This window comes from Hydra vulgaris, chromosome 01 (assembly GCF_038396675.1).
Source record: "Hydra vulgaris chromosome 01, alternate assembly HydraT2T_AEP".
NCBI lineage: Eukaryota > Metazoa > Cnidaria > Hydrozoa > Anthoathecata > Hydridae > Hydra > Hydra vulgaris.
The window spans coordinates 54,655,001-54,670,705 of NC_088920.1; the positions used below are offsets into that span (position 1 = coordinate 54,655,001).

Sequence of the window (15,705 nt, forward strand, 5' to 3'; positions counted from 1 at the left end):
CTAGTCTATGCCTAGTAAAACAATATAAATTCATCTGGTTAGTAGATATCATTTAATGATTTAATGTTTAAAATTGTGGCTAACCAAGGTGCTTCTCAACTTTTTCTGTGAAAACAGTATTAGCCTCACCTATAGGTAACGCTTTTTTAAAATTGTTTTTAAATTCTTTATCAACTTCAAAAACAAGAGCTTTAACAAGTAAGAGCGCTGCATAGAAAAAAAAGTTGAACTCGGTACTACTAGGAATTTAGTGAGGATAGAATTCAGAATTGTAATCCTTGTAATATATTTGCAGAATATATATGTGCATATAGAAGGCTAAAATTGAGCAAATAAAACATTTTTAAAATGCTAACTTATGCTATATTTTTATTTACAAATATAAGCACACACACAAAAAAAACTTACATGCAATATAACATTATACATGTGCCATATATCATTGGTAACTCATCAAGTAACTAAAAATAAAATGACATTTGTTATGTTATAACAAATATTCATGTTAAAACAACATTATTTAACAAATATATTTGTTAAATAATGTTGTTTAAGAAATATAATTAACTAAAAATAATATTGTTTATAATTGGCATGATATAAATACCTTAGATTTATATATCGGTATAAGTTATATAACTGGTATGATGTATAAAATTACCTGAGATTGATATAACAGAGTACAATGAAAAGCAAATGAGCCGATTCCGATTACTAAAGCAAAAAATAATATGACTATAAATTAAAAAACAATGCAACATTTTGTATAATAAACTGTATTTAAAAATTGCAGTAACAAAGGACACAAAAATGATTGTATTGAGACGGGTCCATCTAAGTATGATAGAGATTTAAGATAGAAGTAAAAAAAACTCTAGTACTTACACATTAATGCAAAGAAAGCAGCAATAATACGATCTTCAGCAAGTTTGTATTTCCATAACCGATACGCAACTAACATAGGCGGGAAGATCATCACCCAATTGCTAATTGTATTCCCTTTATACAAAAAGATTTAATACTATTTATTTTTAACAACCTAGTGTTTAGTGTCTAGTGCCATAATCTGTGGGACTGAAACTATGATTACTATTTATTTTTACATAATGAATTTTCATTAAATATTCTTGTTTGTTTAAATCAATCAATTCATATATTTCTGAAATAGTTGATACATTCACAGTTTACAAATACTACATATACTAATCTTAAGTAACAACCTTGCAAATAAAAGCTAATAAATATATCATTAAAGCTAATAGTAATATTAAGCATCCACAGCAGTAACAAAACAAACATTAAAAGTCGAAGGAATAAAAATACTAATAATAATAGTATTAAAAGTGGAAGTAGTAACAATAATAACAATACAATGATAAAAATAAAATGATAATAATAAAAATTAAAATAATAAAAATAAAAATAATTACAATAATCATAACAAAAATATTAGTAATTTAATATTAGTTACTTACATACACACATATATAGACACATACAAATACATACATACAAACACACATACACACTTACATTCACAAATAAATATAAATAGATATACTTATATTCCCCTGTATATTCCATACAGGTATGTATACAATAATTGTATAGATACATAATATACACACATATATATAGAGTCATATATACATACACACAAATATACGTGTATACACACATGTACATATACATAAATACATACACATATACAAACATAAATACATATACACACATATACGCATACACACACGCATACACACACATATATATACACGCAAACACATATATATACACATACATATATTTATATATATATATATACATATATATATATATATATATATATATATATATATATATATATATATACATCAACCCTCGGAATTAGGGTCAGCATTCGGCAATGCCGACCTAACTGCCGACCTTAAAGTGTTTGAGGTCGGCAAAAAATTGCCGACCTCGTTTCTATGTTTTATGGTAACCCTTTTGTATCAATTTTTTTTGCCGACCTATGCCGACCTCTTACAGTTCGAGGTCGGCGATTTATTGCCGACCTCATTTTTCCTAATTCCGAGTGTTGTATACATATATATATATATATATATATATATATATATATATATATATATATATATATATATATATATATATATACATATATCAATATATACAAACATAGAAGTACACACATACACATCCATGCATACATATACACATACATTCATATATACTCACACTTATTCATGTGCGCTTATCAAAAACACTTGTACACAAATTGGATTTATTAACTGTATCTGATTAGGAAGGAATGGAATAGGTTACTCTTAAAAACATAGATTGAATGGAGAGCTTTTGGGTCATAGGGAAAGCTATTTCAAGATTTTATACTTTTGTTTTTTATAGACTTATATCCATAAGTAACAGAACGACGTTTTAAGACTGCTAGGTTCAAATTATCAATTGATCGAAGATATAAGGAGTGCAGCTTTGCTATATATTAAGCTATATAAACCCATCTGACTATGTTCGATGAAAATTTAAGCAGATAGCAGAATAATGATTGAGCAAAAGTGTATGAGAATATTACTTCGATCAACTTGTTTCTTTGATCAAAGTTTGTGTTTTTAAAGCTTTGAAAGAATGATAAAAAGTTTATAAAAAATTAGCATATAAAATATAATATGATACAAGATCTATTTCCCACTTTTAACAACTATTTACTTTTGTATGTGAGTACCAAATTTTATTCATGTATCTAAGAATATTCTAAAATATCTACTATATCAAAAAAAAGTGTCACACTTCAAATAAACACTCACCGCCTTCACCTTAAAGAATATTCAAAAGGAAGTCATTATTTGTACATGCATACAAATAATGTTTACATAATAGAAATCTTATTTTGTACGTGGAAAATAATAAAAATTTTAATTTTTTTTTTCATAATTAATATATTAGCGTAGTGTTGTGGATGTAACAGGAACAGCTGACAAGGTTGCGCATCAAATCCTCTTCAGTTAGATTTTTTTTAATTTTAATGTTTTATTTTTAAGAAGTTTTATGTTTTTTACTTATTATTGTTGTTTATTTATAGTTATGTTTATTATTTATTTTTAATTTTAAATGTTTCAAAGATTAAGTGCATCAATGCATCCATAAATCGACTGATATAGCCATAGTTGCTATGGAGTGCACATATATCAATTGACTTTAACAAGGGTAAGCACAATGAAGTGTACATACATCGAATGACTTAAATAGGGATATGCGAAAGTGGAGTGTATATACATCGACTGAGGGTTTAGGTCTAGGCAGGCATTTGTTTAAATAAAAGCAAAGTATTTTAATATTTAAATAGGGTTTATTAATTAATTTAAATAATAATAAAAAATTATTAAATTAAATTACACTACATTTTTAGGTAAAGTAATCAAAATAATTAATAATAATTTATATTTAAATATGCCCGTACAAATAAGAAAAAATTAGTTGTACACACATACAAATAATGCTCATTTAAAATTATTAATAATTATTCAAAGATTTAAAGATATAAGTTTTAACTAAGGAATAAGAAAAGCAGTCACCCAAACAAAAATTAAAACCAGTTTGTCTCTTTGGTCTACTTGACTTTATTCTTCCTGCTAGTTGTTAGTGAAAACAACATATACAACTAAGTTCTATTTTTAGTTATAATTAAAGAGATTTTTTCAATCAAATCTAACTCACCAATATTTTTCTTTTTTGCATTACATATTTTTTTTGTTTAATTGACTTTTTTTTAAAAGTAAAGTCACTTCTTTTCTGTATTAATGGCAAGCTTATCTGACTTTCAAATCAAAACAAATAAAACTTTTGATAAGGCCTGACATCCTGATCTTCTCCATAAGTTCTCTTCATATGTTGTAAATGGGATAATTTTTAAATTATTGAATAATTGCTCTCTAACTGCAGTATTAAAGTAATCCTTTATATCCAGTAACTTGTGGTGTACCACATGATTTTGTCCTTGCTCCTGTGCTATTTCTCACTTTTATTATTAACCTTCCTTATAATCTTACCTCTAAGGAAGCTTTGCACAAACTTTGTTAAGATTGCCACACTTTACCATGCTCACTTTTTTCTTAGTCTCTTTCCATTCTCTACTTTTATAAATCTCTTATTAACTCTTGTATAAAACGCAGTTTCTCTCTTCTACAAGAACAACCATGATCGCATGAAGCAAGCTTTTGTCTCTTGTTATATCAGCAAAAACTAATTCTTGTATGACTCATTATTCAGCAAAGCCATATCTGTTTACTGTAACTGTTCATGCTCAAAAAAATTTATTCATTTTCTATGATCTCGTTTTTTCTCAATTAGAAATCTTCTATTTTCATGCTTTCCTAAATCATACAAATAACAGTTTTTAAATGCAAACTTTTGTCATGCTTTTAAAGTCTCTTCTCTGCTTTCTGTTAACTTCTAACTTAAATAGTGGTTATATGCACCTTTCTGTTAACTCCCAACTTAAATAGTGGTTATATGCAGCTTTCTGTTAACTTTCAACTTAAATAATGGTTAAATGCAGCTTTCTGTTAACTTCCAGTTTAAATAATGGTTAAATGCAGCCTTTTCAGAAGTGAATTTATTTTTTTTAGAAAATTCTTTGATAGGAGTAAATTAAACCTTTGTTAAAAAAATGCTTTCTACCTAAATAAATTTTATATTTTCTAGCACATCGTGTTTAAAAAGTCAACCATACAACTTCTAAATATATTTAAAAGAAAACTTTATGCTTCTATAATTGTAGGTAAATTTGTAAAAAAAGATATCAAGGGAAGAGGGGGGAGGAGGCCAGGATTTTACGTTAAGTCACTTCCAGGTAAGTACGAAACTAAAATCTGAGTTAAAAATTAAATATAGATCAGAAGATATCACAGGTTGACCAGTGGTATCAGTTAGAGTGTCTAAAAAGCGTGAACATCCTAACCATAAACTATTTAAACAAAAAAATCCTAACTACACAACCAGTTCTCATAACAATGTTTACAACAAAATTGACTGTAAACAAAATGACCTAAATAGCTCAAAAGTATTAGTATAAAAAATTAATAGTGAAAAAACTTATCAGCTCATATTATTCATTAGAATATTTTGCAGAACATATGGAATTGTGAAGACATTTTAAAACTTGTGTTGATGTTAAAATGTTGATCTATAATATAATGGTATTAAATTTCTATTATTATTCTTCGTTATATCACAACATACAAAAATAAACCTTTAGTCAAACCTAAAAAAAAGGCAAAAACAAGAGAATACAAACAATTATGCAATTTTCTGTCAAGTGAGTGGTTGTAGTACATCATTTATTGATGTTAAAATTCAACATGCTAGCTGATATTCAAAAGGCTTTGCTGATAAAATTGGTAATAGATAAAGTTAAAAAATAATTAGCATGAAAATAAAATCACCTTTACATATGAAATATCTTTATATCAGATAGAGAAAGTATGCATTTGCCATCAGCAAAAAGCTTACTCTATCTAATATGACTCTCAAAACTGCATGTTTCCCATTATGTCTTTGTTGTGTGGTTGAGCTCTACCAGTAAAAGCACATTTAGATTTTCTTATGTTCAAAACTCCATACTGTACAAATACTTCATGGAAGGCAAACAGACAGGTAAAAAAATAAGGCCAGACAAGTTAAAAAAGTTACTCTGTAAAAATTTTAATTGATAACAAAGTGTTACTGTGCAAAAATTCAAGTCTTTGTATTTAAGGTAGGCCAAAAAGTATAAAAAAGAAATTCAAAACAAAAATCCAATGAGTAAGAATTATTGGGGTGAACAGTTAAGTGGCTGAGTAAGTTAATAACATTTGGTACTCTGGTATAATTACAAACTCAGTAAGCACAAGACTTGACTAAAAAAATAAATAAATTTATATAAATAAAAACTTTACTTCAAAAAGGATAATTAAAATCTACTTACAAAACTCTCCTATGGCATAGGTAACAACATAATTTTCCTCGCACCAGTCCATTGTTGATGTTGGAAAACCATATATTCCACTGACAAATTCACGTATCATTGGAGGTGCCATAGTCCTTCTATGTCACTAAAAAATGAATGTATATATAAAATCTTCAAAAATTTAGATAGGTGATTTTCTACTAATTTAATATTAAGTATTACATTATTACACAAAAATAAAATGAATGAAAAAGCAAAAAAAGTGATTATTCATTATTACATTTTTTTGAGCCTCTTCAAGGTAAAAAGTTCATTATTAATGTTTTGAAATTATTTTTAAATAAACTAAATAAGTTTACATGACCAGTATAAAAATTTTATTAAAAACCATATTAGAAAAACTGTAAAAAAGAAACAACAACAACAATGAGCTTTAATAGTTTTTAAAAAATTAAATTTTTAGTCTTATATTTTCAATTTCAAAAAACTTTAAAAAAATAAAATATAAAATTTAATAAAATAATAAATTTAAACTATTTATTGTAAAAACAAAAGAACTTTTTATTGCGCAATAATTTTATAGTCATTTTTTAACTTAGCATGTAAAATATGACTTATACCCCATTCACAGCAAACTTGTAACTAAATAAACTGCATCTTAATCATGTCTTAATTAAATAACATTGCAAGTTAGTCTTATTTAAATTGTTTTTTACACTTTTTGCATGGAATTAAAACAAAGAATGAAGTATTAATTAAAGCAAAAATTTGATCGAATGAAAAAATATAAAACATGGTTAAAATACTAGTTTTAAAACTTGTTTTATTGATGGTGTGAATGTAGTATTAATTAAAGCAAAAATAATAGATAAACATATTTATTAACTTAAAAAATTTTCTGTTTTAAAAGTTTTAAAAATTTAGTCGTTTAAATTTGAATCACGAATTTTAACATAAAAACAATTTTAAAATTATTGAACTTATTCAAGTTTTAGAGGTTTATATGAGTGGGGCTGGCTGGGTTAACCAGGCTGACTAAAAAATTACAACATAAAAAAATAAATGTTACATTGGAATTTTAATTCAAATTTGAATTACACATTTTTATTTTTACATATTGGTTGCTTAAAAACAATCAGAATTAGACAATAGAAATGGCATGAATTATTTTATCAATTCAGCTACATTTTAAAGCAAGGCTTGCTCACTTGTTTGTGTTTACATAAAAAAAATTGTCTCACCTGAATGGGATCCTACTGAAATTAGGCAAAATCTCAGTTATCTGGGCTAGCCAGTTTGTCATGTAAACAAGTTTTATTTTAATAGGTAAATAATAAACATGGCAAGATTTCGCTTAAGTGAGCCAACCTGGCTAATCGGGCAAGCCTGCCTTATATAAACAACTAAATTACAAATGCCTTTTCTTATAATTACTCGCTCTCTAGCTCAGAGCTTTTCAATATAATTTTGCAAACTTTTTAAATTAGAAAAAAAAATTTTACAAATAAAGAGTACTGAATGAACTTTTATATATGAAATGAAGCAAAAAAAAACTAGTATTTATAATATAATCAATCGCTTTAATAAAAAGCAAGCTAAATATATACTAAAATAAAGTTTTAAAAGCTTGGTCAAATGCAACATTCTTTTTAACAATTTTCTAGAAAACATTATGTTTGAATAAATATCATAAAAACAAACATTGCTGACAGTTGCTATTTTAATGTATTTATGATGATACAAAATACTACAATGTAACAATCAAAATTAAACGTAATTAATTATCATAATCATTTTATTTTCTGTTTTTTAGTCTAAATATCAAAAAAAACCTGCAAAAATGCTGATAGCCTGCACAAGCACTATCATAGCCATTAACAATTTTAAATTATTGTTTTATTATTGTAAACATAACAAACAAAACGGAAGTATTACTTTGCAATGACATTTTTATTATTGTAAACATAACAAAAATGATGTCATTGCAAAGTAATACTTTTTTTGTAAATTCAACTGCAACTTAATATTTTCAAAATTTCAAAAGATTTGAAAATATTACATTGCAATGATATCATTTTTATAAGGTTTGCAATAATTTTTTTCATATAATCAAATCAAATGTATTCTGAAATAGATTTTACATTTCATGGAAAATTTACATATAGTATAAGTACCAAATTTTAACGAAAACACCATAATAAAAAACTAAAAAAATGTAAACAGTATATTAATTAAACGAAAAACTTTATGTAATTATAAAAAAGTAAAAAGTTTGATATATTTAGGAAAACGATATATTTATAACAATATATTTATAACAATTTATTGTTTATTGTAGCTTCATAATGACTCTTGAGCCAAATTATTACTTTTAATAATAACAATTAATAGTATGATACCTAACATGCTTTGGTAATTTATATTATTTTCACACATACTGTTAAAGATGTCACTTAAACATTGTGTGTGTGTGTGTGTGTGTGTGTGTGTGTGTGTGTGTGTGTGTGTGTGTGTGTGTGTGTGTGTGTGTGTGTGTGTGTGTGTGTGTGTGTATATATATATATATATATATATATTATATATATATATATATATATATATATATATATATATATATATATATATATATATATATATATATATATATATACATGTATATATATATAAATATATATACATGTATATATATATAAATATATATACATGTATATATATATAAATATATATACATGTATATATATATATAAATATATATACATGTATATATATATATATAAATATATATACATGTATATATATATAAATATATATACATACATATATATATATATATATATATATATATATATATATATATATATATATATATATACATGTATATATATATATATATATATATAAATATATATAAATACATGTATATATATAAATATATATACACTCGGGTGTCCTAAAAACAAAAAAAAATACCTCTCAAGCTTTTCTTATTCTTTAAGGTCTAAATGGGCTAAAAATACTACACAAAAATTTTTTGTCCCAGTAAAAGTGATATCTGTAAAAGTTCATTTTTCAAAAAAAATGCAATTTTTTGAAAAAAAATCATGTATTTTAAAAATTCTTTTGAAAATATACATTTCCAGTTTAAAAAATTAAATATTTTTGAGTTGTTTTTTAGTCAGGTCCTTCTTCAGCTTTTTCATGTTGTCTCTGGCAACCAGCATGAGGTTCTGTTTCATGTTGTCCAACCTGTAGCCTCCAACAAAGTCCTGAATTAGTCGGATATTCCTTTCAGCGCAGTCATTGACACATTTAATAGACTTCAAAAACCTTTTGAATATATCAAAAGTCTGACTGGCATCTCCATCTTCTCCATCTCTTCAAAAGGAATCTCACATACCTTGAACAAAATCCAGCTCTGGGAACCTACCAGCTCAGTAAGCTTTGTTGACCTGCTAATAACCGGTAGCTTTGGTTTCCCCATATGAAACTGGTCAGGGACATTACACTTGACCAACTTCTCCAACATTTTCTTCTTCACCTTTTCAGCTAGGGACAGAATAACGAAATGTTCTGTTAAACACCAAGCATGTTGCTGTATGCTGGAAAGAAGGGCCTGTCCAAGTTTTGGATAGTGGTCCCAGGCGTTTAGTTAATTTATGACCATAGTTCGAATCCCATAATTATCATTTATTTATTGTTTTTCTTGTAAGTACCACTGCTCATATATTTGCTTTGTAACCATTTATCTTTTCTTTTTGTATATAAATATCTTTCTGTTGTATGTTTTTGAATGATATACATCTCTTTACATTCTTTACATTGCTTATACCATTTAAGCTTCTCAGTGTTTTTTCGGAGTAAGGCGAACTTACAAATATACATAGTCTTTAAGCTTCAATTTGGCCATGCCATTTACGCATTTTTCACATAGCCTTGATTGTTTTATATCACTTTTCTGTGCATTTTTTATACCCAATCTTTTAGCGCTTTGTAATTTTGGATACCTGTTGCTTTTTAACATTCGACTAGGAGCACTTTGTTCTATTCACCCCCTCCCTTTTGATCTACTATGTTATTATTGAAAGATATATAAACAATCATTATTAAAAATTCTTAATAATTGTAAAGCAATTATTAATAATAATATTTATTAATTGTTTAAATATAATTCACAAACAACATAGTAGACCAAAAAAAAGAGGCAGGTAAAAAACAAAAAAAATTTGGGAAAGAGTGGAATTTGAACCGCGGACATTCCATGTATGAAATAAACGCCTAATTTAAATAAGCTAAATGCATATATACTAATGAAACAAATAAATACAATTACATAATTTAAAAAAAAAGTTATACATAAAAATATATGCATGCATTGCATAGACATATAGAGACAATATATACTTGTTACATTAAATTTATACAAATATATTTTACAAGCAGATAGCAATTTATATTTTTGCTTTCCTTTTTAAAAAAGCAAATAAAATATAGGAAAATCATTCTTTTTAATGTCAACTTGAAACTGTTTATTTTTTTGCTTTGCCTTATCCAATTTCATTGCTGAAAACAACAACTTTAAAGAAACCAAAAATTAAAACAGTACACACATTTTTTAAGATTTTAATTTTTTTTTTTTTCCTATTTAAATTTATTTCAATTTTCTATTTTATTAGTTTTGCTTTCTTTTTTTTGAAACTTTTAAACAGTCGCGATCGAGTTGTCTAAAATAAAATACGTGGACATACAAGACAACCACAACAAAAACGCACGCATTTCCTGGGAAGCCTTGATGTAATGTTTTTCCAAATATCTCTATTGAACTTTTAAAGTACTGCTCAGGGCACAACAAATCGTTTTTTTTAATAAACTTTGACATTCGTATCTTTATTTATTGACGAACATCTAATTTAGGAGGTACATGTCAAATAAAGGAGTTTTATTTTCAAATATTTTTTTTATTCAAATTATCTTTTATTAATTATAAAAGAGATTTATTTTCAAATAACTTTTATTCTAGTTAATGAATTATTAGATATGTTAAACATGCTTATTGAATTTATTCATTTTTATTTATTATTTCAATACAATATTTTATGCATTTGCAAAGTGCGTGCAAATTAATGATAATTAAAGGCTGTTTTCCACAAGATAAAAAAAATTGCATTAAGCAAATTTTTTCGTCATGACAAAACGCTGTTTTAATTTTTGTATTATTTTTCGCGCTACTATTTTTGTTATCAATAAAAAATGGCAGCTATAACTGTATGCTTTTGAAAAAATATATATATAAATATAAAATAGCTTTTAATGTATATCTGTATTGTATTTTTTTAGAATGTTTAAGAAAATAAATGCTAACTTCTCATAGGAAGACTTTTATTGAAAAACTGTTACTGCAAGAAGTGATAAATAGTTCAACTCTTGAAGAAGATAAACCTTCTTGTGAAGTGAAACCTTCGGAATTGACAGCATTAGTAAATTCATCTTTATTTGATGAATTTGCTAATCCTTGCCAATTTTCAGGGTAAGTTCTAAGTAAATACGAACGTCAAGTCAAGCATTTTGTTTATTGTTGTTGTTGCCATTTAAAAGAAACAACATGCTTTCACTTTTCTTTACTGTTAACTTTACATGATAACCATTCATATTTAAATAGTTTAAATATGATTGGTTTTTGCTCATAACGATCAACTTTTTTATATTGCTGCAGCAAGTTGATCGATCAGCAATATTAGAAGAAATGTTTCATCTGAGCATGTTTATCGACAAAATAGTCTCGTGGAAAATGGCCTTAATAATATGCAATAACTTAATGATTGTAAACGGTTATCTATATTATTACAAAATAGTGAATTTTTCCTAATTTAGTTCATTAAATTTATTTACTTATAAAAAAACATATTAACTTGAGGAAATTAAAATAAAAGGGAACTAAAAATAAAATAGAAGTTTTATTGACTTTTCTTTTTTTAAACATTTAAAATTAATAATATTGTATTAAGTATTTAATAAGTTATTCTTAAATACTTTATATAAAATTATTATATTTTTTTATTTATAATATTAAGTATTTAATATTAAAAATATGATATTATTAATATAATAATAAATCAAACTATAATAAACAAAATAATTCTATATATTCTATTAGATTATATTTCAGTAAAACTTCTTTTCAAAACTTTTAAAAATGTTTTCAGTATGCAAACGAACACTACTTCATTTAAACGATATAAATTTTTTAAGTAAAGTTTTGCAGGCTTTTGTAAACGCATGTAAAAACTATGCTAAAACAAAATTACTTTCTTTAATAGCCTACTTATTACTTAACTTAAAAGTAACACTATCAACAAAAGTAATCCTGTTTTAGCTTGGTTTCTTTTAAAGTCATTGAAAATGTGTTTTAAATTTTAGTAACTAACTGTTTTTTTATTATAAATAAAAAACTATAATTTAATTGGAGAAAAAATTGCTAAAGTTATGCGTTCATTTTAAACACTTTTGAGCGAACGCCAACATTTGCTTGAGTAAAAGTAAAGAAATGTTTGTTTTTCTGTCTTTTTTTTTTAACAAACATTCACATGTTCGTCAATTTATTGCGCCCTGCTGCTTACAGAAAGTAACTTCTTTTATCTACTCCAGGTCAGGTAAGGTTCAGGATCATCACAATCACCCTGCTACTGGTTTTATGTAACCAGATTTACTTACCCAATGCCCTGCTACCTCGCAGGGTTTGCTTTTTTATGCAAAGGCTAGGAGTACTTTGACTTTGAAAGTTTTCTGCCATATGGCTTCTTTGTAGGTATGGAAATTATATTCCTTCTGGTCGGTTTTAAGTCAAGCCTTATTTTACTCCACAGTTTTTACTGCTTTGTGCAGCTGCTATACCTAATTGTAATCAATTCAAAATAACAATTCTCTTACAAAACAAACAACTATTTATTATTGCAAGTAATTAAAGTATAGGTGCTAAAAATAGGTGCTGTCTGATGCTGAGGTTCATTATTCCCAGTTTACTAAATCTTAGGCTCTAGAGACTTTTAGAAATTAGGCTCTAGAGACTTTTAGAAAACCTTTAACAGATTCATTAATAGAAGTAAGCCAAATATTCCATCTTTAATTTATGGGTATGATCTTATTACTTCTTCCAAGGATAAGGCAGAACTATTTCCTAAAACATTTTTTTCTAATTCAACTCTTGAATCCAAAGAGGATGTTCTTCCTGCCATCTCAGTTGAATAGGTTAATCAATTCCAGTTAAATAAGTTCACACTCGAACTTCTATTGCTAAAGCCATGTCTCAATTAAACTTTACTATAACTTGTGGTCAAGACAACACTCATGTCACTCCTTTCAAAAGTGTAAGACTTTATTTATAGTTAATATATATATATATATATATATATATATATATATATATATATATATATATATATATATATATATATATATTTATATATATATATATATATATTTATATATATATATATATTTTTTCAAAACTACAAAAATTTGAATAAACATAGAGATATTAAGTGGACTTTTTATATATATATATATATATATATATATATATATATATATATATATATATATATATATATATATATATATATATATATATATATATATATATATATATATATACTTCTATAGATTGTTGCAATTGGGAAGCACGGAAGGAAAAAAATGATTCTTACGCTAACACTGACGTCACTTTTAATTACTTTTGACTTTCGTCCAACATTAGCGTGTTGGACAAAAGTCAAAACCATTAATTTATATGCAAATTAATTGTTTTTTAAAAAAACCGCAAAAAACGCAAATTTAATTGACCAGAATGTTTTTAAAAACATTCTGAATGTTTTTAAAACATTCTGAATGTTTTTAACAATATAAACAATGTTTTTATTTTTATTTTATTTAATAAAATGTTTTTGTTTTTAATTTTTATAATAAAATTATTTTAATTAATTTTTTTTTTACTGTAAATCATGCGCGGAGTGTTGCTACATCGACTATCTTATTGTCTGACTCGCAACAAAGTGCTGCTACATCGACTAACAAATAGCCTGACTCGCAACGAAGTGCTGCTATATCAACTGACAAATAGCCTGACTCGCAACAGAGTGCTGCTACATCTACTATCTTTTTAGTCTGACTTGCAACGGAGTGCTGCTACATCGACTGAGGGTTTGGTTGGGGCAGGCAATCTATCAATTAATAAATAAATAAATTCCAGTCTTGCATTTTATTTTTTACTTTTTGTCAACAAAATACGGAAAAAACTTTCTGACAACATACAAGAGTTCTGTATATATATACATATATATATATATATATATATATATATATATATATATATATATATATATATATATATATATATATATATATATATATATATATATATATATATATATACAGGGCGTTTGCCAGAAATAAATTTTATACTGCGTTTTTGCCGTATTGGGAATTTTTATTGTTGTTGTTCTAGAAATTGTTGGGAATTTTCTAGAAAAGGTCTTAAAAAACTCAAAAAAATACACAAAAAAAAAAGGTCATTGACTTTTAGGAATTTTAGGCCCATTGGGAATTCTGCGTTATATGCGGTACCATTGGGCTAGCTAACACCTTGATATATATATATATATATATATATATATATATATATATATATATATATATATATATATATATATATATATATATGAATATATATGTATATATATATATAAAGATCTTAGAAATTTTAATATCAATACAACAAATTTTTATTATATATATATATATATATATATATATATATATATATATATATATATATATATATATATATATATATATATGTATATATATATATATATATATATATATATATATATATATATATATATGTATATATATATATATATATATATATATATATATATATATATATATATATATATATATATATATATATATGTATATATATATATATATATATATATATATATATATATATATATATATATATATATATATATACATGTGAAAATTTAAAGTATTATAAATAAAGAACTTAGTAATTACAATATTGATACAACTAATGATATGTAATAGTAATTTTTTTTTTCTTGCTAAAATATAGATAAAAAGTAAACCTAATTTTATGGTTCTTGCCTCCCTAATAAAAGATTTTTTTTTTAAATATTACATTAAATTTTCAAACTAAAATCAGATAAACTTTTGTTGATGTATTCCAAACTTATATAAAAAGTCGAAAAAAAATATTTTATAAAAAATGTGTAACTATTTTATAAAAAATGTGTAATTTCCAAATAACAAAAAAATATCTCCAGTTAAAAACCCAATTACACGAATCCTAAAAATAGTGGATGTATCATAATCATGTAATTTAAGTTTAAAAAAACAAATTTATACTACAAAGTATGTATTCTGTGCATATTGTTTCTTAGATTATAATAAACAATAAAAAATGATTATGGATTAAACAATTATTTAGTAAAGATTAAAAAATAAGTTATTAAAAAACGTGTAAAAAATACCCAATAAGTTTTACCAAAAATTAGCATGAACCTACCAAAAATGCTCCTTAGACATGAAAAATTTTATAAACCCCACCATAAAATTAACCACCATTACAGCTTGTTTGGTCGTGGTTAAGTGGCTCAGATAATAGTAACGCGCTTCGGGTTTTTAGTTCTAAACTTAGCTTTTGCGATTGAAGTGCAGACGGCCGT

General features: G+C 25.0%; 1 protein-coding gene across 2 annotated transcripts in view; it reads right to left on the minus strand.

Moving 5' to 3' along the window:
• The window catches only part of LOC100208600 (alkaline ceramidase 3), a 48,913-nt gene extending 33,208 nt beyond the window's left edge, over positions 1–15,705 (minus strand). The window contains exons 1-5 of one of the 2 annotated variants that reach the window (XM_065788674.1): positions 15,546–15,705; positions 5,978–6,104; positions 886–999; positions 662–714; positions 409–461 (exon numbers count right to left, since the gene is read on the minus strand). In XM_065788674.1, coding sequence (XP_065644746.1) covers positions 409–461; positions 662–714; positions 886–999; positions 5,978–6,089 — 332 coding nt within the window. In that variant the 5' untranslated portion in view covers positions 6,090–6,104; positions 15,546–15,705. Of the gene's footprint in view, positions 1–408; positions 462–661; positions 715–885; positions 1,000–5,977; positions 6,105–6,239; positions 6,361–15,545 lie in introns of those variants that run through there. The other variant, XM_065788675.1, reaches the window with a different exon arrangement.